Source organism: Lissotriton helveticus, chromosome 3_1 (assembly GCF_964261635.1).
Source record: "Lissotriton helveticus chromosome 3_1, aLisHel1.1, whole genome shotgun sequence".
Taxonomy (NCBI): domain Eukaryota; kingdom Metazoa; phylum Chordata; class Amphibia; order Caudata; family Salamandridae; genus Lissotriton; species Lissotriton helveticus.
This window is the reverse complement of record NC_136061.1, coordinates 559,618,289-559,642,123: the sequence shown is the minus strand read 5'-3', so window position 1 is coordinate 559,642,123 and position 23,835 is coordinate 559,618,289. Positions and strand designations below refer to the sequence as shown.

Sequence of the window (23,835 nt, the reverse complement as noted above, 5' to 3'; positions counted from 1 at the left end):
AAGGTCTCTGTCTCTCTCTACTGACTCTTTGCTGGATCTGGAATCCGTCTGTCTGTCTGTCTGTCTGTCTGGGGCCAGGGGAGGAACAGCCGTCATTCTCTCTGTCGGTCAGAGGTTTTAGTCTGTCCAACTGGTGAAATGAGACAGATCAACATCACATTCAAAGTAAGTCCAAGAGTGAGAAGGAGATGAATTTTTAAAGCAGGGGAGTTGGGGAGGCAGGCCAATGCACTTCAAACAGGGCCATCATTGCTAGAGCTTCTCATGCTAATAAAGAATGACTGCTTGCAAACGGTTACACCACTGGGTGGTAGGGGGTCAATGCTCAACAATGATAGAACATTAAAAGACAGGGGCACACATGAAAATGCCTCCCATGTGAGTATGTGAGACACCTTGCTGCTGCCTGGTCTGTGGGAGGGGAGCACTTGAAGCACAGCACTGGGCCCCATCATCTAGATGTCTACTGTGCAACCAGCTGGTAAGTGCAGCGCAGCAGTGCCTGTTTTTGCTGGCTTGCAAAGCCCAGTGGTAGGGCACAAGGGGGAGAGGGAAGGGACAATTACATCTTGAGCAACTTCCCCACCTACTCTCCTAATGACACAGCTGGTGCTGATATGCCCATCCTTGAAGTGAGAAGTTCTTCATGGCCTGATCGGATGCCAGGTTTGGCATAAGGGCTCACCCAGCAACAGGTTGTCCTCAGTGAAGGGTGAGCATACTTTCCTAACCCTTCTACCAAGAAGTACTCCTCCCAGCAGCCTCCGCCACTGAGGGGACAGCCCAAACTGGTTCTTCATGGTTTTGTTCCAGCCCCTTCAGTCCCATTACCGGACGCCGACTCCTGCATTGCGGGAGGCGCGAAGGCAATGCCCTAGTGAACATTGGTCAAGGGCCCGTCAGAGGCTGGGCTCCCCCGTTTTGCCTGACCCCAGCTTAACCACTCCCCCCACCCTGCTGCCCTCCCTGACCTGCTTGCTATCGGTCTACCAGCCCCTCTCCCTGTCCTGCCGCTCCCCCTGCGCTTCTCCTCCCCACACCCCCTAAATCATGAGTTTTACTGACAAACTTACCTTAGGCATCCAGGCATTTTAGTACAAAAATACATGTAAGGTCTCTGTGGGTTGGGCTAAGGCCACTGCCGGAACTTTTGTTACGACTCTTGGGCCAACCATCAGTGTCTACTGTGTACTGGAACACTAAAGTAGGATGCAAGAGACCAACCATTTTTCTACAATCACAACCTGAAGATTCTTAAACAAGGTCACCATATCAAACTAGATGAAGTTCCAAAACAGCATGCAGGTATACTCCTTTCATAAAGACTAGACAGTAAAGGCAGTAGCACATGTATATGTTCCATGGGAACAGTTTCTTTTTCGCTCCTTTCTAAAGCAGTCCCTGTACCTTATGCAGCAAAATGCTCTCCGTTTGTAGGAGGCATCTTAAGTAACATCATGATACCTTTGATAATAGTTGTTTTGATGGATGCTTTTCCAGGCCACACATGAAAAATCTTATGAACGTACATTTAGATGCAGACTTCCACTCTGAAGTCAGATACCATGAAACTGATCCTGCAGCTATTTCCAACATGAGATGTGACAGTACTGCCATATTATATAGCTATATATGTTGTCAGTGCCTTTTTGCCAGCAAGATGAACCTGTATTAGTTACAGAGGATAGAGAAACGTCAAACCGAATATGTGACAGCGGATAGGCTTTTTCGAGTGCACCTGCATGATAGCCTAATACCAGAAAGAAAACGGATGAATCTATAAAAGGAATAGGACATGATGTTAAAGATAAGCAACTGGTCCTTTTGCTGTACTGGTTCCTTCTACACATTCATCATCTTGTATAAGATGCCAAATGCACTGGCATTAAACTGGAGGTTATAAAAAGTGCTGGAGCAATGCATGTCCCTAGACGACTTCCAAAGAAGCACCAGTAGTGAGGCAGTAAGCACAATGTCCATGCAGCAGTCCAACCCATTTGCAAGCCTGATGCAGGTGCCTTGAAACCAGGTCTCAAACATTTAAATAATTGAGTTACTAACTCAATCATAAATAAAGAATGGAAGTAAGAGCATCTGAAGAATGCAGTCAAGGCAAAACAACTGAGAATATCAGCACCCCTACCCCTCCCTCATTTAACGACCTGACCAAGATCTGAATGTAAAGGATCAACATTTTGTGGCTGCAGAGATAATTAGAGACATCATCTGACGGTATAGAGGTAAACTGATTAATAAGTATCCACACCATGGGGATAACTGGGCCATTATTACAGACCTTGGAAGCCTCAAACTGAGAAATACAGTCAACTCGTGCAGCTGACAGGAAAACTAAAAGTGTCTTCATTTTCCCAACCTCAAGCATATACCCTACACTAAATATCTGCAACTACCTCTTAAGAAAAAAAAATTGTTGACTGTGCTGATTCTGCAGCTTGGGAAGACCCATGTATTCTCCCAACTAGATGCCACCAGAACAACAAGAACGCCAAAAGGGAGAGCAAAGCCACAGCAAATGGTGATACAGTTTTAATTTCCTTTCACCAGAAAGAATATTTAATGCTTTTAAATGTGACGCTGGAATATGTATAATCACTTGGAAAGCGAGGGTTGATCAGCTTAAACAGTTTTAATCAAACCCTTACATTCTTCTCCACTTCACCTTTTATTCAAACCCAAAGAGGAATTGAAAAAGTAGGTACTATTGTAGAATTAACACATACTTACACTTACATGTAAACATTTATTTTTTCTTTGAAAATGCTTAGTCCATAAGTGTTTAACAACATGCTTTGCTCACATTTTTCTATTTGTATGTGCAAGAGTGGATGTCTCACCGTCAGCTATAGGCCAAAGCTACCAGTCACAAACACTTTTCAGTCTTGGGATCATAGCATTCCATCTGATCCTCAACAACGTATGATCCAAACTCTCTAGCATGGAATTTGATGGCAGGGCTGACATGTTTCAGGACAGCTTTTACTGCGGGTTGCTGTAACTAAGTTTGTTTTGTCCGAGACCCCAGATAAGCTTATACCAAAACGAGTGCGTAATTTGTTAAATAAATAAAAAAGTGCCTGAGCTCGTGGAAGGAGGCTACGGCAGCTTGCACCACACATTACCCTTGCTCTGCTGCCAATGGTAGTAACAACAAAACTAGTAGTCATTACACTCCTTTAAGTGTGACAATTCAGACTATTTCATGCCCCAAAGCTATAAGAATGTCTTGACCAGCAGGTGATAGTAATTTGTCACGTATATTGAACTAATAAACAACTGTTGTTGTGGTCACCTCTAAATTAACAAGACAGCACCACCTTGTGGCAGACTGTCACAAGGGCCGGTGCTGAAAATTAAACACTGGTGCCAAGCACCGTAAACCACCGGCTCAAATTAAGCACTGACTGAAACATCCTCAAGTGAAGTGAGATCTGGCTTTCAAATACATCTTACAGAGGTCTTTTTGTCACCCTTTTTCTTGACGGAATAATGTGGAATATTCAGGTCATTAACAGCCTTGGACATTACCACAGAAAAGGACTGGAATTTGTCCAGGAGTGGCATATATGGTTGAGAGAAAACGAACACGTGAGGAATCTAAGCCAGTCATGTTCTGATGGCCTAAAGGAGACCTGAAGCATAGGGCCATGGTTCTGCTGCTCAGAGTCTCTTCAAAATACATCTGGGATAGTTGAAAATTCAGCAAAGTCTCAAGCAGAGTTATTCTGTAATCCACCAAATGCTTCCTTCATGGAGTTCTACTTTATCAAAGCATCCTCATCATACAGACCACTCCAGTGGATATCCTGGGAGAAGGGTGGGTTTTCCAGAGGAGAACAGCAACACATGTACATTCTGCAGTCAGCCATTTGTGCCAGAGGTGAAAGATTAGATCTGGTGGCATCTGAAGGCACACAAGCATCAGAATCCAATTTAACAACAGAGATGAGCAGGTCTGACTAATTGAAAACTGCCAACATATATATATATCAAAGAAAAGATGTATATTTGCGTGGGGCAGAGGAATGTATATGTAAAAACTTTCCCAATGAAAATTAGTCCAGCCTAGAAGATATGTTGCAATATTTCTCCAGATTGGTGCCAGGCTTTCCATTGCTCCGCTTCCAGCCTGACACTGATCTTTGGTTTGAAGATGACTCATCCTGGTAATTAAATGCCAGGCCTGTTATTCTTCATTTCCAGCTCCAAGTCAGAAGGTGTTTGATCTTCTCCCAGTAGGTCTCTATGTCGAGATTTAGACCAGTATTTTGAAATGGTGATACGGACTAGCTCCCTTTCACGGATGGCTAGGGGAAACTAAGATCATAGCAACCCTCTCTCTTCACAAACATGGAGTGTACAGATTGGCAGGAACTCTACCACACAGGGATACATTTTCTTTTAGCTCCTGCTCTCACTTGTTCCTTGCTCAGCCCCCTGGGAGCCTGAATAATCTATAATGGTACTAAGGGTTTTGAGTTTATGGGTTTTACCCATAACTTCCTAATTGAGGTTTTAACCACTTTATGGATAATAACCTGTATGACAAAGTGCCCTCAAACCTTTCTGTAAGCCCTTGGGAAGGGTGGGGCCAACAGGTCTCAGACTTTGACTGCTCTCACTATGTCTTCCAGGTCTTCTAGCTTGATTCTCTCTCTGGAATTGTGTGTCAATTACTGTTATTTTAATGGCCAGTCCTCTCACCTCTTGTTTTGTGTTTTACACCCTCCTTCTGATTTGAGTCACATATTATGTCATTGTTGCAGTCTTGTGATGTATATCCTCTGGGGTTCTAAGTATATCTGGCAGTACGTACTCCCCAAGGTCAAGATTCTTCAAAGTCTACCTCCCTTTTGAGGTGTCTTGCGTATGTGATGCTATGACCTTGAAAATAAATATTTCTTCTCTCTTGCATAGGTGTAAGTATATACTAAGGTATACTAATTCTATTGCTATTGGGATAGTGGAGCATAATACTGAAAGATTTTGGGTATCTCTGGCTAGGTGCTATAGATGGCAAGCAAATAATGTATGGATATGAGTAGATTCAAATGAATGGGTAAGATATTTAAAATTAAATATATAATTAATAATTAAGTTAGTACACTAGGTACTATTGATCTGAACGACCTGAAAAGTAACATGAGTCTAATACGGCTGTCTTACCTAAAGAGGCTGAATTAGCTATCCCAAGCCAGAAGTTGAATAAAGCCCCTGTTTACTAATCTTGTGGGCTTTCTGACAAAGCTAGTGTGTGAGAAAGTGCCATCATTCTTGCCTTCGTATGCCCCCACTTTTTTATGAACTGCTGATGTGCTTTGACTGAGTGTGCCCTGGGTCCCTGCCAATCAGGTACCCTGGGCCTGTGTTCCTTCCCTAAAACTGTACAGAAACGAAATACCCAATTGGCATCTCTGGCTACCTGTCAGCCCCTAGTAAGTGGTACCCTAGGTACCCAGGGCATGGTGACCAGAGAAGACCCCTGAGGACTGCAGCACTGATTGTGCCATTCTCAGGGGCCCTGTACCCTGGCACCCACACACTGCCTTGGCAGGATGAGTGCCTAAGTACTCGTACCTCGAAAAGTATATTTTTTTTACAACTGTTGGTTCTAAAAATAAAACACCTATATCTAAGGATATAATAAAAATTGGCCTGGAGTTCAGTTCTCGAGTGTGTGAAGCCTTTTGCTGACGGAGTGTGTGCAACAAATGCTTTACACTGTCCTCTGGTACTGCCTTACTGCTCGACCAAGCTACCACTTTGGAGAGTAAGGTCAGTTCTGACTTTAACCTCTGTTAAACCTTTGGGGTTTGTGGATTCTATACACACTGTACTACCTTATTGTCCAGTATATATAGAGCCACCTTCTCACATAGTTCTTACTGCCCCTTCTCATTAGGTATCACCTGCTTCGATCACCTACCATCACTGTGCCTGGGTGTTAAGTTCAGCCTTGCTGCTGCTCAAGTACAAAAGAGGGAACCCAAAAATAACCCATGAAAATATGGCAATTACTGTGCGCATCAGTCTTACCAAATTAGGTACAATTGTCTGAAATAAAAGCTACCAAATTTTGGGGAGCTAAAAAAATATTTCGAACTATAGACATTCATGGCTTTAGCAGTTGGGTTGCCTTACACAAATTGACATTTAGCTCTAGAAAATGTTTGCAGTATTAGCTTCTGATGCAAATTTGGAATGCTTCACAGAATATGCAAAATAGTGGTTATCTTAGAGAAATTTGGAAGTTATGATGAAAGCAACGAAACACCAATACTCTCAATCAGATTCATTTTATCTCCCGTGTGTACTTAGTGTTAACCAAAGGTGTAACAATTATTAACTAAATGGCTGCATTTTGGGACAATTTATTAGATTCACCTGTAAATATATTAAGAGATTTAAATCTCTAATGGTCATGGTAGTGGCTGTGAAACGAACAATGACTAAATGAATGCTACAATTGACATAATACTGATGTATTTCTAAATATCAGTTGCACTCTACTGGAAAAGATCATAAATATGAGAGTGAAAAAACACACTTGAAGTGTGTTGAAGTGCTTACCTGATATGTCCGAATACTCTTCTGCATTAAAAGTAAGTTCATTTTCTGTGGGCAAGTTAACAAACGCTTTCATTGCAGGAAAATATGCTATATGGCCATTGCTGACTTGCCTTAGCAACGTCTCTAGATACCTGAAAAAAAAGTGTTTTTCGTGTAAAAATTTACTGGGAATGCCTAGTCAGCTGTTCTATTCATTATGATTAAAAGAATTTAGAATCACAATTATTCAGGTTTAAAAAAAATTAACTATGCAATATAACAAAGATGTCATTATGGCACTTCATTTTAAGGTATAGCTTACCCTCAAAAACAGTATGCATGCACGTTTTCTGTAAAACTTGTGATCTTACCAATTAGTGTATAGACTGGTGATTGTTGGCTCCCCATGACTATCTAAATGTTGGGTTTGTTGCAGAAGAACATTGTTAAACACCCTTGTGATGTCAATTTGAACATAATTTTCAATCGACTGGAGAACTGTCATGTACGCTCTTACACTTGTCAGTAGCTCTGAAGGCTTCGCAATCTCTTGTGTGGTTTGGTTGTACATGGTCATGCCAACAATAGACCTGAAATATAAGGTAAACAATACAAAAAGAAGTTAGGAAGGTAAACAACGATTTTTAAAGGTAGATATGCGTAGAAATCAACTGCACTTTACTGTCATGATATAGTGATAGTACAGATGCAATAAGTCCAATAACTTAAACATGCCAACATTTTGTGGAGCTGGACACTAGGAAAGAAAAATTCTCTTTCTAGTTTCTCAAAACAAGTTTCAGTTTATCTGTCTACAAAAACATTTGATATAACATATGATTAGAAAGTAAAATTTAAGCCATCACTCTTCAAACACCCACACATTTCTGGCTCAGATACAAAGTTCTCATCAAATGCATTGAACAAAACAGTTGCTTCAAAAGTCGTACAAGGAATAACATTCATTAACTATTGATATTGGTCATTGGATTTTTTTGTTAAATGTTTTATTGGCACACACAGGTACGTACAACAATAAACACAGAAATTGTGCATAAGAATCTCGACCGCAACATAGATATCAATGAACTGTCACCAATCTCGGTGATGTGATGCAAGTGCATGAGGTTATTGGGAGTATTAGTAAATGTGTGCAGGTCGTGTCTCCCTCTGCTAACTATAAGGAATCGTCAGATGGTGGGGTGGCTGTCAGGGTAAGCCAAACCGCACACTGTGTCAACCATCTAGGGTGGAGCCATAAGCAGATAAAGCTCAGAGAGTTTCGGACTGGTGCCGTAAGAAACAAACTAAACATGAAGTGAAAAGCCCGGACTTCGGGGAGAGTCAAGTATGACTTCAACAGTGCAAGATACAATCGAACAGAATAGGCGTGAGCGGAGGAGGGACAGAGGGGAGCCCACCAAAAGTGGGGTGGTAGGGAGGTGAGAGCAGGGAAAACAGCAGGGGAGGAGTAGCTTTGTCTATGTCGGTACCCAGTCACCCCAGTGTTTACGTAAGGAGTAGCATTTACATATGGGCGTCACATTTGTCCTGCAGTCTGAGCACATATGTGTTCCACAGCACAGACGTGCTGCCACCGCCCCCCCCCACCCTACAGTCTCGTGTCAAGGAATTAGTTTCAACAGTCGTCCATTGGAGCACGACCCAGAGCCAGCAGTCAATCACCGACGGCTGCCCCGCCTTCCAGGACATGGCAATTAAGTGCTTGAAAAGTGCCATTGCTAGATCAGCAAACTTTAGCTGAGATTTAGTGAACGTGGTGATCCGTGGCAAACAAAACTTGGGATCTGGTGGAACAGGCTTTTTCAGTATCTCTGAAATGTGCTCCATGACCTGCACCCAACTCCGTACCAGTGGGGGGTAGTCCACACCATATGTAGGAAGGTTGCATCTTGGTGACCACACCCGGGGCATGTCGCAGCCTCTACCGGCAACATTCTTTGTAAGCAATGTGGTGTAAGGTAGGTACAATGTAAATAACTAAATTGAGTAAACGTCAGTCTGTCATTACGGGAAACACGTTTGCCCTGCTCCAATGCCATCACCCGTTGCTTGTCCGCATAAAGCGAGACCACGTGCCCAGAGGGGCCTACCGCTATACCCCCCCTTGGGCCCTCCGCCTGCAGCAGAGCGGCCAGGGGCTCCATAGCTAGCACAAAACTACCTGGGGAGAGGGACAGCCCTGGTGCGTGCCCCTACCTATGTGGAATCGCTGAGATATATGGCGGCTGGTCCATACTCTGGCCTGAGGTGCCGTGTACAACAGTCCAACCCATAATCTCAGGACCCATCCCAAAAGCATCCAAGACAGCCATCCGGTACGGCCAACCAAGGGTGTCAAAGGCCTTCTCGAAGTCCAGGGATACCATCACCAGAAACCCCTCAGACCGCCTCAACCCACCACATGATCGGGCAGAGCCGCCGGATATTAAATGAAGTGGCCCTATTTGGGATAAACTCACATTGGTCCAGCTACACCTTAGTCGGTAGCAGCGATAGCAGCCGGTTCGCAAGTGCCTGACTCAAGATTTAATAATCAAGGTTTAGCATCAATAATGGACGGTAAGAACTCGTTCCAAGGGATCACGACTGGCTTTGGGCAGCACTGCTCTCAGAGCCTCCCACAGGGATTCGGGTAGCCGGCCCTGCTGATGAACTTCTTGGTAAACAGCCAGCAATGAGGGGGAAACCTTCAGAAATCCTCCTAGCCCACCTTGAACCGCGACACCTGTGAAAGTGAAGGATTGGTATATAAAAATATATGCTCAGCAAATCCACGGGCACAATCTAGTTGCCAAGGTCCAAAGAAGACAGGATCTGGGCCAATGTGAGCATTAACATTTTTCCATCCACAGGAAGGATTTCAGAGGATGGAGGTTCAGTACAGACCTGAGGCCCTAGTCCTTGAAGAACTAGCAAGAGGAACAACCCACCTTCCTCAGAGTCTGGACACCTCTCTATGGCCCCTTTGAAGAGGAACTGGAATACCGCCTAACGAAACTGAAACCACCTCACTGGAATATTCTGTGCATATGATTGTGTATGTAATCAAGTCTCACGTTCCTGCTGCATCTCTAAAGAGGAAAAAAGCAAGCTTTCATCATTTTCTCCATGGAATAGTTTAGTAAACTCGCGCATCACATGTCGATTCTTTGAAGCACTTTTGTGTCCGAAGGCTCAGAGGACAGAAGTTAAAATATTTGTCGTAACAGCACGTTCTCTAATCACTGCCATCACAAACTCTCGGGCACAGAGGGCAGGAGGAGAGGGCGTCGGTGTGGTGGTGGCGGGGGTGCTACGAAATGAATATGGACAGGGTCGCTTTATGCCATCAATGCTCACGTACCAGCTGCGTCTCCAATGGGGAAAACAAGCTATCCTTAATGCAAAGGCACCTTACTGATTTCTGTGAATGGGGGATCCCTGGACCATGTTAATACACCTCGTCAGGGGTAAAAGTAAGCGCTATAAATGACATTTTCTCGCTGCATTGTTTTTATCGAATGACTACTATGGCATGAATTGATAAGTGTGAAGGGGGAAGAGATTAACTAAAAGTAAAAGTACTACCAGCGTGATCGAGTAATCGAGGGCTTCAAAGGGCTGCAGGGGCTGGGTGCAGTGCGCTCCGTCTCGGCGATTAAAGCTCGATTAGTAGCTTCAGCTACCAAATATATCTGCATTTGGCAATCAGGCTGCACGACAGAGACAACCATTTGCAATGCAATAGGTCTCGCATTTACTAAACTCTCAAAAATACGAAACCTATTGCATTGCAAATGGTTGTTTGCAAAGCGTCCCATGCAGCACTTCCTCTTTAATGGCGGCCATGCCCCTTTCCTTAGACTGCAGCTCATTTGAAGAAAGGGGCGTGGCCGCCATTAACGTGAAAGCACGGCAAGGGGCGCTTTTACAATGAAAAGTTACAAAATATACGGGAAAAAAAACATGCAGCCTCGTTCGGAGCCGAAAATAAACCAAAGGCGCGGCAGCCACTGTGGCGTACTGTGCTATGGAAAAATAAATGAAGCCTTACAACAGAGCGCATCCTGCCTGTTTCCGAACAGGTGAAAAGCATTTAACAAAATAGTGCTTGAAGGCTGTAATTAATGCCTACTGAGCAACAAAACACAAAACATGGGGTTTTCCCGATGGGAGGGTACAAATGAAGACAAGGCAGTGCTAAGGAGGGACTAACAAGGCAGTACTAAGGAGGGACTACCAAGCCTATTAACGAATCAGAAGCTTGCATTTACCAAGAACAATGACACAAGCCAATGAAAAATATGGGCGGGGGAGTGGGCGGAGCTTCACTGCTAGACTACGAATACAACATGCCTTGCACAGCAGTGCATTTGCTGCCGAGGCTCAACCTAAAAAGCCAAATACCTGTATAGAGAGTGAGGTACATAAGCACATTCTCAACTTAATTTTCCAACAAATTCATTTGACCACCTGCTAGATTAGGACGAATATATTACCTTACAAACATCACAGTAATCTTTCATTCATTATTCCTGTTAAAGTAAATACCATAAGCGCAGACCTAATGCAGCTAGAGTAAAAAATAAAAATAAAATTGCGAGCATAGATTATCTTAGCATGAAGTCAGAAACCACCAGGAATGCCAATTTATTATTGGCCAATATATTTTCTACGGAGGAATTGTAATCAATGTACTCTTAAGTTTGTCATGCACAATATGTGCACAATTATCACTCCTGCACACAGGAAAACACAATTTCTCCTTGTCTAATTCGAAAGCTTCTTAAATATGCACCACAAAGCCTAAGAAATTTACCAATGCTTTTTTCCCCCCCCAACGTAATCATAATCCATATATTTTTATTTCATTATTGCAGGTCAGCCTTATTTCACTGTAACTCTCGCTTTATTACAATTTAAAGACAAAATTTATAATCCTCAAACTTCAGAACATCTTTATAAATTAAGGAGTATTCACACATGAAGATATCACTGTAATGAACAGAAGTGACAACAGATCAGAGAATAATGTAAAAGACTACCTAGAGCATAAAATGTGTTTACTTTTACCAGTAAATACAATAGTATTTTTACTATTCCTTTTGCATGTGTATTAAAATATACTGAAATACTTGCACTTACTGGGATAATATATTTATAAAATCTTACTTGGTAAATCGGATCTCGAGATGGGAAGTTAAATATTCCCTTGGCGTAAAAGTGTGCTCCCAAACCATCATATTTGGTACATAATTGATTGAAAAACAGAGCTCAGAAAGTGCTGTGTGCAGTTTGTCCAAGCTAAAAACAAATGAAAAAACAACTGTTAAGTGCGCAATCAACATGAGCAGAGCAATTCAATAACAGCCTACTGAAGCAAAATATTTGTTGAGTTTGCCTATGAAATCAGAATTTGATAAGTTGTAATCATTTGGAAACTACATATTCTGGATAACAAATAACCCATTAGTTGTAGAGTAACACATTCTTATAATTGAAAATATTGCTGTAAACATTAACATAATAAAAATAGAGCTAATGTATCAGCTTGTAACTTGCACGGAATTTCTGATAGAGGAAGGGCCTTTTTCACACACACTGTTCTTGCCTCAGCCACAAGGAAAACCGGCAGGAGAAGCTGCAAGTTAGCATGGATTGGAATACATCTAGTGGAAGAACGTATTCAAACTTATCTCACATCGGACTTGTAGCTATTTATTAAAACTGATAGGAAGACTCAAGTTGTATGTAGCAAATTGATATTGGAAAATCCTTATAATCATGTCTAGAAGGAAGACTCTGAGAATCAGCTTTATAGAAGACTTAGATAATAGCCATGAATTAAGGGAGATTTTTTTATTTGCTGGCACAACGGAGAGAAGGGACACCAATGCTGTGATGCTGATATATACTTTTCAGAAGTCTTTCACTCCAACATCATGCAACATTTCTAAATTTGGGACAATACTGCTGCTCGTACTGAAGGAAATGTAAAAAGAACTTTAAGCAATATATATTAAATCACTTAAAAAGTAGTTCTTGCTTTGTTCCGTTGTAAACCCCTTTGCACTGTCTCACATCATTGGGGATTTACATATTTGAATCACACGCTCACATTTAATATATTTATCATTGTATTACAGTTTTACATATGCCTACAATTTGTGACCCACCTTTATTAATCCAATTGAAATACCTCCACAGGGTTTATTGAACGCCTGACAGGCTCTGGAAAATGAATGGCAGATCAGATCCAAAATGCATCAGTTGGTTAGAAGTGACAGACACTTTTTCCACATGGTTTGGGAATGTCCAATTATTTAACAATTCTGGTCTCTGGTTGAATGCTTGTAAGAATGTAAGAATGCTCTATATATACTGGACCAAAGTAAGGTACAGTGTGTATAGAGTCCCCAGTCTCCAGAGGTATGGCAGAGGTTAAAGTTAGATATAACCTTACGCTCTAAAGTGGTAGCTTGGTCGAGCAGTAAGGCAGTTTCAGGGGCCAGTGTAAAGCATTTGTTGTGCACACTCAGTCAGCAAATGGTCTCACACACTCAAGAACTAAACTCTAGGCCAATTGTTTTATATAAAAAAGATATAGTTGTTTTATTTTAGAACCAACAGGAATCAAAATATACTTTTCTCAATATGAGTGACTTTAGGTAATTAGTTTGCAAAAAGGCAATAGACTTTGTAAACACAATAGCTACAGTGGTTGCAATAGGCAACACAATTTCAAACACAATTTAACATCGAGCTCAATGGATTTTGCTAGATAAATGCAGTTGATTACTTTATGCATTACTTTTCTAACACCAGGACTGGATCCTAGATTTAGTCCCGGGACATGTACTGTAAACAGTTAGGTAAAAGCGTTTTGGTTACAGTAGTGATTTTTAAAGAATATAAATCTATTTTCAAAGTTGACACTTGGAAACTTGGAAACTTTATCCTATGGGAGGAAATTCAAGTCACAGGTAAAGTACGTTCTCGTTACTTTTGTAATTCAGTACTGGGCTCCTCAGTCCAGCAATGGGATCTCTACCTAAAACAGGTAAGTAATTTCGTTTTAGTAGTTGGTACGACTTTTAAGGATTATTTGTAGTTTGCAAAAATTGGCACTTTCACAGAAAAACAGTAAATGGTTTCCTATGGAAGAAAATTCAGGTTACTGGTAAGTACAGTTATAATTACTTTTGCGGTTCAGTACTGGGCTAAATGGTACAGTACAGGCTTCTCTCCTAATCACAGGTGAGTAATTCGGAATTCGTTATTCGGCTAATTTTGGATGAATATTTAAATTTTTCAAAACTCCACACTTAGAAGAAAGTTCAAGTGAAACCAGTCAATGTAAACCTATGGAAGGAAAATTAGTTATCGGCTCTTAGGTAAGTACTCGACTGGTGGAGTTAAGGTTCTGAGCATAGACTCCGGGGACTCCCAGGGTCGGAAAGGTACAGTTGCTACACCCTCCGCGGCACAGGGGCAGCCGGGTGCAGAGAGAGTAGGTCCAATGCAATCCAATGGCGGGTAGGGGGCCTTTGGTTGGTGGCTGCAAGCAAGCAAGCCACGCGGCTGTGGGAGCTGAGATCCTGGTCACTTACTCAAGGCAAGTGGGGAAGTAAAGTAGAGTAGTAGCTGCACTTCCAGCGGCACTCGGGCGGCTGGGTGCAGGGTGCTTTTGAGCCGCCGGGCGCTCAATGTTATCCAATGGGAAAGTTAAAAAGTGGACAAAGGCTGCAGACTCTGGGATGGAGATTCTTCAGGTGAGACCACCACTTCGAGAGGTAAGTTGGGATCTTGGAGAAGAGGTAGGTACCCCAGAAGAAGGCACAGGAAGGCACAGGGAGCCGCAGGGCGCCAGGTGCAGGGGTGTTTTTTGGTGTCAGGAAATATTACCCCCAGCTGGTCGCGGTTGGTGGGGTCCCTGGTTCTTAGGCTGCATGCGTCGTCTGGTTCGTTGAGGAAGGTCTTTTGGCACAGGACCTCGGGTCACAGTCGCCGGGGGGGGACGTCCTCGTAGTCTTGGATCACTCAGGCACAGGCCGGGCTCGGCGGGTGCAGAGTGGGCTGGATTTGCGGTTCCTGGCTGGCACCCGGGGTATTGTTGTTTGAGCAGAACCACTGTTCGTGGGAGTCCCAGTCTTTTGGAAGATTCAAGGCAGGCTGGTCCTCCGGTGTTTCCGAGGTTGCTGTCCGCAGGAGACGCCGGAGTTTCGCAGGAGCAGGTTCAAGGATCAACAGGCCTGTAGGGTTCTGGGGCCTAGTCAGTGGACGTCGTCCTTTTGTTAGCAGCTGCACGGCAGGTCTTCTTATTTCTTGTTCTTCTTCTTGTTGCAATCAGGATCTGAGGAAGGAAGGTTCAGGGTGCCCCTAAATACTAAATATATGGGTGCTATAGGAAGGGCAAGTGCAGGGACCAATGGGTCCCTGTCCTGGGATGGGTACACACCCTAGCCTGCTCCTCTCCTGTGGGAGGGGGGCAGGAGCCTAGCTGTGATTGGGCAGGGCTCTCCATCTTCAAGATGGCCGGAGCCCGGAGTCGTGCTTCACCTCGCCTCTCCCACCTGAGGGGTGGCACACCCCCTTTCCTCACTTAGGGTTTCCCGCCGTTCTTCCCTCCGGAGTGGGGGCCAGAACCTGTGGGGGCCAGTTGCTGAGTACAGCAAGTGGCCTGAAGAAGCTCACAAAGGGGTCCAGAAACAGGTCTGGTGGTGGCAGCCTCGGTAGCCACACAGTCAGGACACTGGCAGTTGGTTAGGTTTCCGGAGGCATCTCTAAGATGCCCTCTGTCATGCATTTTACATTAAATCCCACACTGGCATCAGTATAAGTTTAATGTGCTGAGAAGTTTGATATCACACTTCTCAGTCTTCAGTGAAGCCATCATGGTGCTGTGGAGTTCGTAATGACAACCTTCCAGCACCATATACTCCTAATGGCAGCACTGCACATAAAGTGCCCTGGGTACTGTAGGGGCACAGGGCTCATGCGCCTGTGCCCACAACACTGGCAAAGGGAACCCAGCTAGAGGGGTGACTGATTGATGCCAGGGCAGTGAGTTTGTGGGCATGGCACACGGGGATGTGTGCCATGTCGACTCTCTGTTTAGTTCTGTACTTAGACACTCAGCCTGCAAAAGGCAGTGTGTGGGTGTCAGGGTACAGGGCCCCTAAGGGTGGCACATTAAGTGCTGCAGCCCTTAGGGGTCTTCTCTGGTCACCATGTCCTGGGTACCTAGGGTACCATTTACTAGGGGCTGACAGGTGGCCAGAGATGCCAATTGGGGTTTAGTTTCAACTCAGTTTTAGGGAAGGAACACAGGCCCTGGGCACCTGGTTGGCAGGGGCCCAGGGCACACACAGTCAAAGCACATCAGCAAAAAGTGGGGGGCATACCATGCTAGAAAGATGGCACTTTCTCACAATGCTCCTTTGGTGACGGCTTTCCAGTTCACTCCCAGACTGGCCCTTCTGGGTTTGTTTGAAGAATGGGAGGAGGGGGGGTACTAGAAACAGCTGGTCCCTCCTCAGGATGGAAAGTGTGCTTGCTAATAGAGACACAACACACCGGTGGAGTTCTAGAGAGGCACAATTTGCTCAACAATAGAGGAGGGGAATGGACCACTGCAGATGGAAAGTAGACTGCATCAAACTGAATACTTAGAATCTTTGCACCAGGCAATGAGATGTGTTTAAAAACACTATGGTGAACCCAAGGGTTCATTAACTGTGTGAGAGCATTCAAACTATGTCCCATAGTATAGCACTAACCATAGACTTAATGTTATTTGAAACCTTGGTATTCCAACGGCAAGCATCTGGTCTTGGAAAAAAGAGGCATCTTCATGGTCATGTCATTGCCTATTATAACAGAAGTAAATCTCAGCAACCTAAAATGGATTCTCCGTTCCCGTTCTCAGGCTGGTGTGCTGATGCAACATCAGGAACTTCATCAGGATTGGCTTACAGATGCTGCAGTGTTACAATGGGCCTCTGAACTCTGCAATGTTCATTTGACAGGAGGCAGCGTGGGGTGGGAAGAAGCAGTCTCTCTCCCTCCCTGTCTTTTTCATGAGGCACACAACAAGTGTTGGTTGCAATTCTAAATCCTCCTGCGGAACGCATTTGACTGAACACCTGAGAGCTTCAGTTCAGTTTCCACTTTCCACAGGTAATTGTTATTAAATTAGCTGGTGACAAGTGAGTGTGACCTGCGTGGAAGTTCTAGTTGAGTTAACACAGTCAGTAAACTTTTAATGTGTGAGGATCAGGAATGATCGAATCTTCCATTGACAAAGACTTCAGCTGAGTTAACTGCAGTGCTGGAGTGTATAATCATCTCTGAGGAGGCTGAGGCAGGCATGCACACTTTTTTGTGCTAATCTCTAGTAGTACCGCCGCGGCGGACCACGCCAGGCCCTGGGCCTGGCTGCTGTGTTGACAGAGCGGCCGGAGCTGCCAAGACTTGTCTTCACAAACTGCAAATTGCAATGCATTGCAGACTGTGATTGCAGTACATTGGAGGAGGCCGAGGCTGGTAATATAACGTCACAGAATGGTATTGGGTATTCGCATCATTGCAGCATCAGGCGCTTAGTTTTGTCAGCGGATATCACTGAGGGTGTGATGTTCATAGCAGTTTGCTTCATGCTTTTACTCTCTGTCAGAGGATTAAGTATCACTAAGTGTGTTTTTCCTCACAGCACGCAGGCGCCTCATGCTTTTACTCTCTGGTTAGGCCTCTCACTCTGCTCCTGATTCGCAACTTTCTCTTTCTCCATTTCTGGGAGGGCTTGAGTCAACTTTATGCTGACAATCGTCATGCCTAAAACGGTTTCCATTGGTCTCCCACGAGCCGCATAATTTTAGCACGCTTCTCCAGGACCAGTCCTATCTGTAGCACTCGGAGTACGTTGTTAGCCATTGTATATCTCGTTTTGCCGGTGCGCTCCACTCGGTTGTCAATCTGTCCCTCTCGCAGATAATCTTGAGGAGGCCAAGGCAGACATATGCCCAAAAAAGTCTGAGTAACCCCCGCTGGAGCCAAATACTGTTTTTGTCTTTCTACTCATTAGAAAAACAAAAACAGTATTTAATGCCCGGCGGGGGTTACTCAGACTTTTTTGTGCTAATCTCTAGTAGTACTATGGCACCATGTGCCCTAGGGCTGGCCTTGCTGCTGTGTTGGCGTTTCCAAGACTTCACATCACACTTAATTGAATGCAGACTGAGACTGCAGTATGTTCAAGGAGGCCAAAGCTGGTAGTGTAATGTCATGGTATTTGTGTAATAGCAGCATCAGGCGCTTAGTTATGTCAGTGGATACAATATCACTGAGTGTTTTTCCTCACAGCCGGCGCCTCAATCTTTTACTCTCTGGTCAGGGATCTGCACCTGATTTTTATTGGGTCCAGTCCAGCAAATCGCAATAACTTGTATTTCCTCAGTATATTTAATTTGTAAAGGTATATTAATAAATAAGGAAATCTGTGAGGTACTCAGCATTGTTATCTCAAAGTCTGTTTTTAAGTTCTGCGGTTATACTGAATAAGCAGTTACCTACAGCATTATCATATGAAATCTCCTTATTGATGTCATAACTACACTTACACTATTGCCTTATTAACCTTCTTGCTTTCTCAAATTTACTTGCCAACTTTTTTTTCAAAAATGCCCTCCGGGGAGAACCCCCTCGAACCACCCTTATAACAGTCAGGCTGGCCCACTACGCGGACTCACCACAGGTCACTCATCCAGAACTTTTATATCTCACCACTTTCAAATATCACCAGCCGCCACTGATCAAGAGATGCTGCAGCAGCCACATCAAGTAGGAAAGAAGAGACTACAACTGGAGCTCAGAGAGAAGCAGCCATTGTGACTGACTATGCGACTTCTAGAAGTCTGTGTTGCTTGTCCAACACAAAATAAGCAAAACACAAACTGATCAGAGTGTCTCGGGTAAGTGATGGAGTCGGTTTGTCCAGTTGCTACAATTTGCACGTTGCACTTGATTCATGAATTGAATCCGGCTGAAAATAACATGCAGCACAAAGGGAAACCTGTCATGCCTTTTCATTTACTTCAGAGAAATATATATAGAAAAAGCAACTGTGTGCATGGAAAATATAAACAATGACTAAATAATGAAAATGCAGAAATTATATCAATAATGAAAGCTTTTTAATTCCACTGGAAGGACAAAATGTTACATGCCGGACAAATGGCAGGGTCAGAAATGGAAACTCTGGTAACAGTGCTTAAGCTGCAGGGGTGGACGTGTAGAGTCACAAAACAGACCCCTTGAAAACAAATGGTACCTTTGCAAACGCAGCTAGAGGGCCATGCACTGAGGAGCAGGGCTCCTACACAAGGTGGGGAGTCACGAAAAGTATGATAAAATACAGCACTGCAGTTCTATATTTCCTGATTTGTGTACAACTGTTTATTTTAAAAGAAAATCCATAAATAGACTTTTTTTTTAACTTAAAACAAATGGTCTTACTTGGTCACAAGCAGTCTGTTTTTTCTCATACTTTCAACTCCTGGTTTCTCCCTTTCAGGTTCACCTTTCTTTCCGGTCTGTTTTTTAGACTTTTTATTCACTGCTTGGCTGATGGTCTTGGCACAATGTTTCGGCAACAACTGCAATAGACGAAAAATATAAAGATCTCCAATTAGTCAATTATTATATAATTACATCAAATAAGCAATATGAACCAATGGAACTTATGGAGAAATTGTAATAAAGGTACAGATAAGTGTAGAATGGTTACAAAGTGTCTCACTATTGTGACATTTGTACTACTACCTTGGCACATCCTTCTTCACACACATCGAAAGCACAAAGCACTTTTAAAACACTGCAAGAAAAAAAGCAATGTTGGGGGCAACCCCAAGGGCAAAACCCTGCTCTGAATTTGCTTTTACTATGGATAGCTGAGAACAGGGGTGGTTGATGGTACACCCACATAAAGGGTTGGTTCTGGTAATATGTATATACAAATCAATGCAATGACTAGTATGTGCATACTTCTACATCATAGAATCCTTTCTTCAACCTTAATGATCATGTATAGGATATTATTATAAGTAGGACATTTTACAATACTTATCAATGAGCATTAAGAGTACTGATCCCACTAACAGGAGCCAAGGTCTTAATCTTACTGCAAAGGGAACATTTGAAAGTGGGATCTTGAGTTAGAGTGAATTGTCTGTTCAGAATGGGAAATACATACCTGTGAACTCGTACCATTTACACCCTCCCCAAATACCACTAGAGAATAGTGAATTTACCTGGAGACTTATCGTCTCCAGATGTGCCTCACTGCTGTAACCTTTGTGTAAATACAAGTTTTTTTTTTTATCCAGCCCTTTGTCCTATGCACCCGGGCCTTCATTATGGACAGTATGAACCTAATGAACAGTATTGAGGATTTTGTATTTGACTCCTCCCCCCCCCCCCACCCCCAGAGTTGTAGGCAACGATCAATATACATATCCCACAGAAGGAGGCTCTACCAGTGATCAGGCATCAAGAATCTAGATCAGGTCTCATCTAAGTCCCCACTGACTATTGTCTCCCTACTGGATATTGCCTTTACAAACAGTTATTTTAAATTTAGCATCAACTTTTATTTTCAAGTTAAGAGGTAACCTATGTGCCAGATTTGCTCCAGACGCAGATAATCCATTTATAGACATTTTTTAACAACTGCACATTTGCAATAAGCATAAACCCTTTTTACAGAACATCACTTAATGGAAATGGTACAAAGACAATGTCTTCATGATTTGGATGGGTGATAGGAGTGCAATGGACTCTTCTCAGATCATGCTCAATTACAAGTTCACTTATATTCAATTCACCATGTCACATAGCTCCCCTGAGGTAGCCTCCTTGGACCTGATGATTAAAGCAGAGGATTATAAAATATATACCACAATGTTCAGCAAAACTATGAAACTTAATGCTCTACCAGTCATCACCCTCCTGGTTTTACGCCATACTCTACCCTTTGACCAATTCCTCAAAATTAGGAAGAATTGTACGAGAAAGGTAGATGTTTGGCACAAAATGGATTTTCTATTGTTGTGTCCGAAGGAAAGAGGTTATCCTACCAGATGTTTGAGACAAGCATGTAAGAGGAAGTACCGATTAGTGCCCAAAGTAAGACGGGGGAACAATGAAGGCTTGGTGTTTGTGCGACCTCGTGTTGCACTCAAAGCAACCAAATCTGAAAAACTGAACATTTTATATCAACATGTAAGACACTCATTGCAGAAATTTACCAACTATATTTCTTGAAATGTGATTTATTCTACATAGGTCCCCTGTGAGTGTATATATGTGGGCCAAACATAAAAAGTCAAGATGTGCACCACTTGTTGAACATTAAAAGCCCCCTTGGGCTTAGCATTGGAGACATTTGATGTCAAGTTATTGAGCAAGTGGCACTGGATCAAAGTGAAGGAGATTTATGAAACAGGTCAATGCAAATCGATGTACAGGGTTCAATCCACGGAGCACCTGTTGGTTTCATCAATGGTATTTGCATTAATGTATCAATACTGAACATAACAGAGTTTGCCCAACTGCTCGCAATTTAAGGGTTAAAATATATTTATCCTATATTTTTAGATGAATTTAGATCAATTTAACTTTCAGGGTGGGATTTATTGATCCTCATCCGAACCTTCAAAGAATTTATAAACTAAATTATTAAGACTATTGCTTTTTTTCTTACTATACAATCAGTAAGGTGTGGTTCACATGTCTACTTCACAAATCACATTCTGGAGAAGATGCTGTTGAAAGTCTTTACAATATTTGCATGCACACATATGCCACAAGCAAAAGGGTGCTCTCAAATGAGAAGTATTCAGGAACAAAGACAAACAACTCCGAGGTAATAAATCAGGGGGAATCCTGTATGCCTGGGTGTAGTCCCATACAACGCAAAAACCAGGTTTAGTTCTGAAAAATGGCAATACAATCTTCCACACTTTTAATGTATTGTCCACATAACATCCCATTGATTAATCTAAAAGACCGGGCAAAATATAGGAGCCATGCCTACTTATCCTCAGACCACTGGCAAAGAAGTATTTATTTAGAGGTCCTAGCTGGAGCTACAGTATGCATCCAGGGGTGTGGAATTTTAAAAATATCTACTTGTCCAAGTGACTTGATGCTTTAGAAAGCTATTTATGGTAGTGATCCAATCTCAAAGCTCTGATAACAGCCTTCTAAATATGCCAGGGTTGATATGCCAGAGGCTGTTGGATTCCAGCACGGTTCTGTTTTGCAGCCTTTCTCCAAACCTGCATACAATTGGAAGGATGCAGTACCTTCCAGAGCTGAAATGCCCAGTGCATCTGTGCACATCCACAAACGTACGGGCTAAAGGGTACTGAGCAACTCCCATCTGTTCCCGCAATAGAAAGTGTGGCAAATGTACTAATAAGAAGTGCAAAGGTAAAACGTTTTAAATGGTTGGGAGAAAAAGGGTGTAGGGAAATTGGAACTGCAGATTTCACGTTAGCAAAAATGCATGTGTATGCTTACTCAAGTAAAAGTAGAACTCAAAGAATTTGCTTGGAGTATGTTTTACAGGTCAACTTCTATAAACTTGTCTAAAAAACGACCACTTTAGCAATCACATTTTCTTGGCAGAAAAACCCCCCAAAAACGCTACAACTATGCAACACTGCAATCATCCCTCCAGCCATCTCAGGCAAACTGTGAGGATCCATAAACCTTTATATGTTATGTTATTAGTGGTTTTGTAGCGCGCTCAATTACTAAGGAGTATCCTGGCGCGAAAAAATGCAGCTAGGCAGGAGAGAACTAGAATGATTACACTGACAGTTTAAAGAGGTGGGTTTTAAGTGTTTTTTTTTAAAAAGATTGAAATCCTGAGTAGCGCGTAGCGACGGGGGAAGGGTGTTCCAGGCGATGGCCGGTTTAACAGTGATAGATTGTCCACCAAGGCGGGTTTGTTTAAAGCTAGGAACAACCAACAGATGTTGGGAAGTTGACCGTAGTGGACGGATAGGTAAATACCAGGCAAAGCGCTTCCTTAAGTACGCTGGCCCTAGACCGTGGATGGCTCTATGCACAAAAGTAAGGGATTTAAACACGACCCTTTGTGCGACAGGGAGCCAATGCAGGCTGCGCAGATGTTGACGGACGCTAGGCTGCCGTGAGATGTTAAAGAGGAGTCTGGCCTCCGCGTTTTGTATGATTTGAATGCAGTTGGTAAGGTAGGCAGGAATACCAGAGAGCAGGGCGTTCACGTAGTCGAGGTGAGAAAGAATGAGCGCCCTTACCACTGTTTCTTTAGACGTCCTTGGCAGCAGGGGAAAAAACCTACGAAGAGCTTTCAGGGAGCCGAAGCACCCGCCGGTGAGTTTTTTTAATATGCTCATCAAATTTTAGGTTTTCCCCAAACCAAACTCCCAGGTTTTTTGCTGATTTGCCAACAGCGCTGGGGAATGGGACATCAAGTGGCCATAAGGATTCTCTAAAATTAGGGGGAAACTGCCCATAGAGTAGTATTTAAGATTTATTTTCATTGCATTTTAATTGGGCAAGAGCGAGCCAAGTAAATACTGAGGAGAGGCAGGCCTGGACCAAAAAAGTGTCCAGATCTGTGCCCGGCCAGGTGAACAGCAGCTGTGTGTCATCAGCATAGGTAATTATTTTTGCCCATAATTCTTCAGCCAGAAAGAGCAGGGGGGTCAAATAGATATTGAACAACAGTGGCCTTAATGTAGACCCCGGTCGTACCCCGGTAGGAAGAAGCTTGGCCGAAGAGGCATAGGGGGCATCCACACCTGCTGAGCCCGGTTGGTCAGGAATGAGGTCAGCCATTCTAATGCGGAACCGGCAATGCCAACGGATGCCAGCCGAGAAATCAGCAGCTGATGAGGCACCGTATAGAAAGCGGCAGAGAGGTCCAACATAATCAGAACCGCTCTGTCGCCGGCGTCCAGGCACTCAGATTTCCACCAGTGCTGACTCGGTGCTGTAGGCAGTATGAAACCCAGATTGAGCAGGATGGAGAGATTGGGAGTCTTCAACAAAAGCATCCAGCTGACGGAATGCAATTTTCTCAGATATTTTGGCCAACAGAGAAATAGGGCGACAGTTGGCTGGGACATCCAAGTTTAATCCTGACTTTTTGAGAAGCGGCAGAAGTTTGGCCTGTTTCCAACAGTCGGGGACTGTAGCAGTTCTGAACGAGAGGCT

The 23,835-nt window shown here is 43.3% G+C and overlaps 1 protein-coding gene across 1 annotated transcript in view; it reads right to left on the bottom strand.

Moving 5' to 3' along the window:
• The window catches only part of NCKAP1 (NCK associated protein 1), a 577,107-nt gene that overhangs the window by 160,168 nt on the left and 393,104 nt on the right, over window positions 1-23,835 (bottom strand). Inside the window, exons 19-22 of the mRNA XM_078680487.1 lie at window positions 19,084-19,223; window positions 11,743-11,874; window positions 6,939-7,157; window positions 6,589-6,719 (exon numbers count right to left, since the gene is read on the bottom strand). Of these exons, the coding sequence (XP_078536613.1) occupies window positions 6,589-6,719; window positions 6,939-7,157; window positions 11,743-11,874; window positions 19,084-19,223 (622 nt within the window). The remainder of the gene's footprint in view (window positions 1-6,588; window positions 6,720-6,938; window positions 7,158-11,742; window positions 11,875-19,083; window positions 19,224-23,835) is intronic.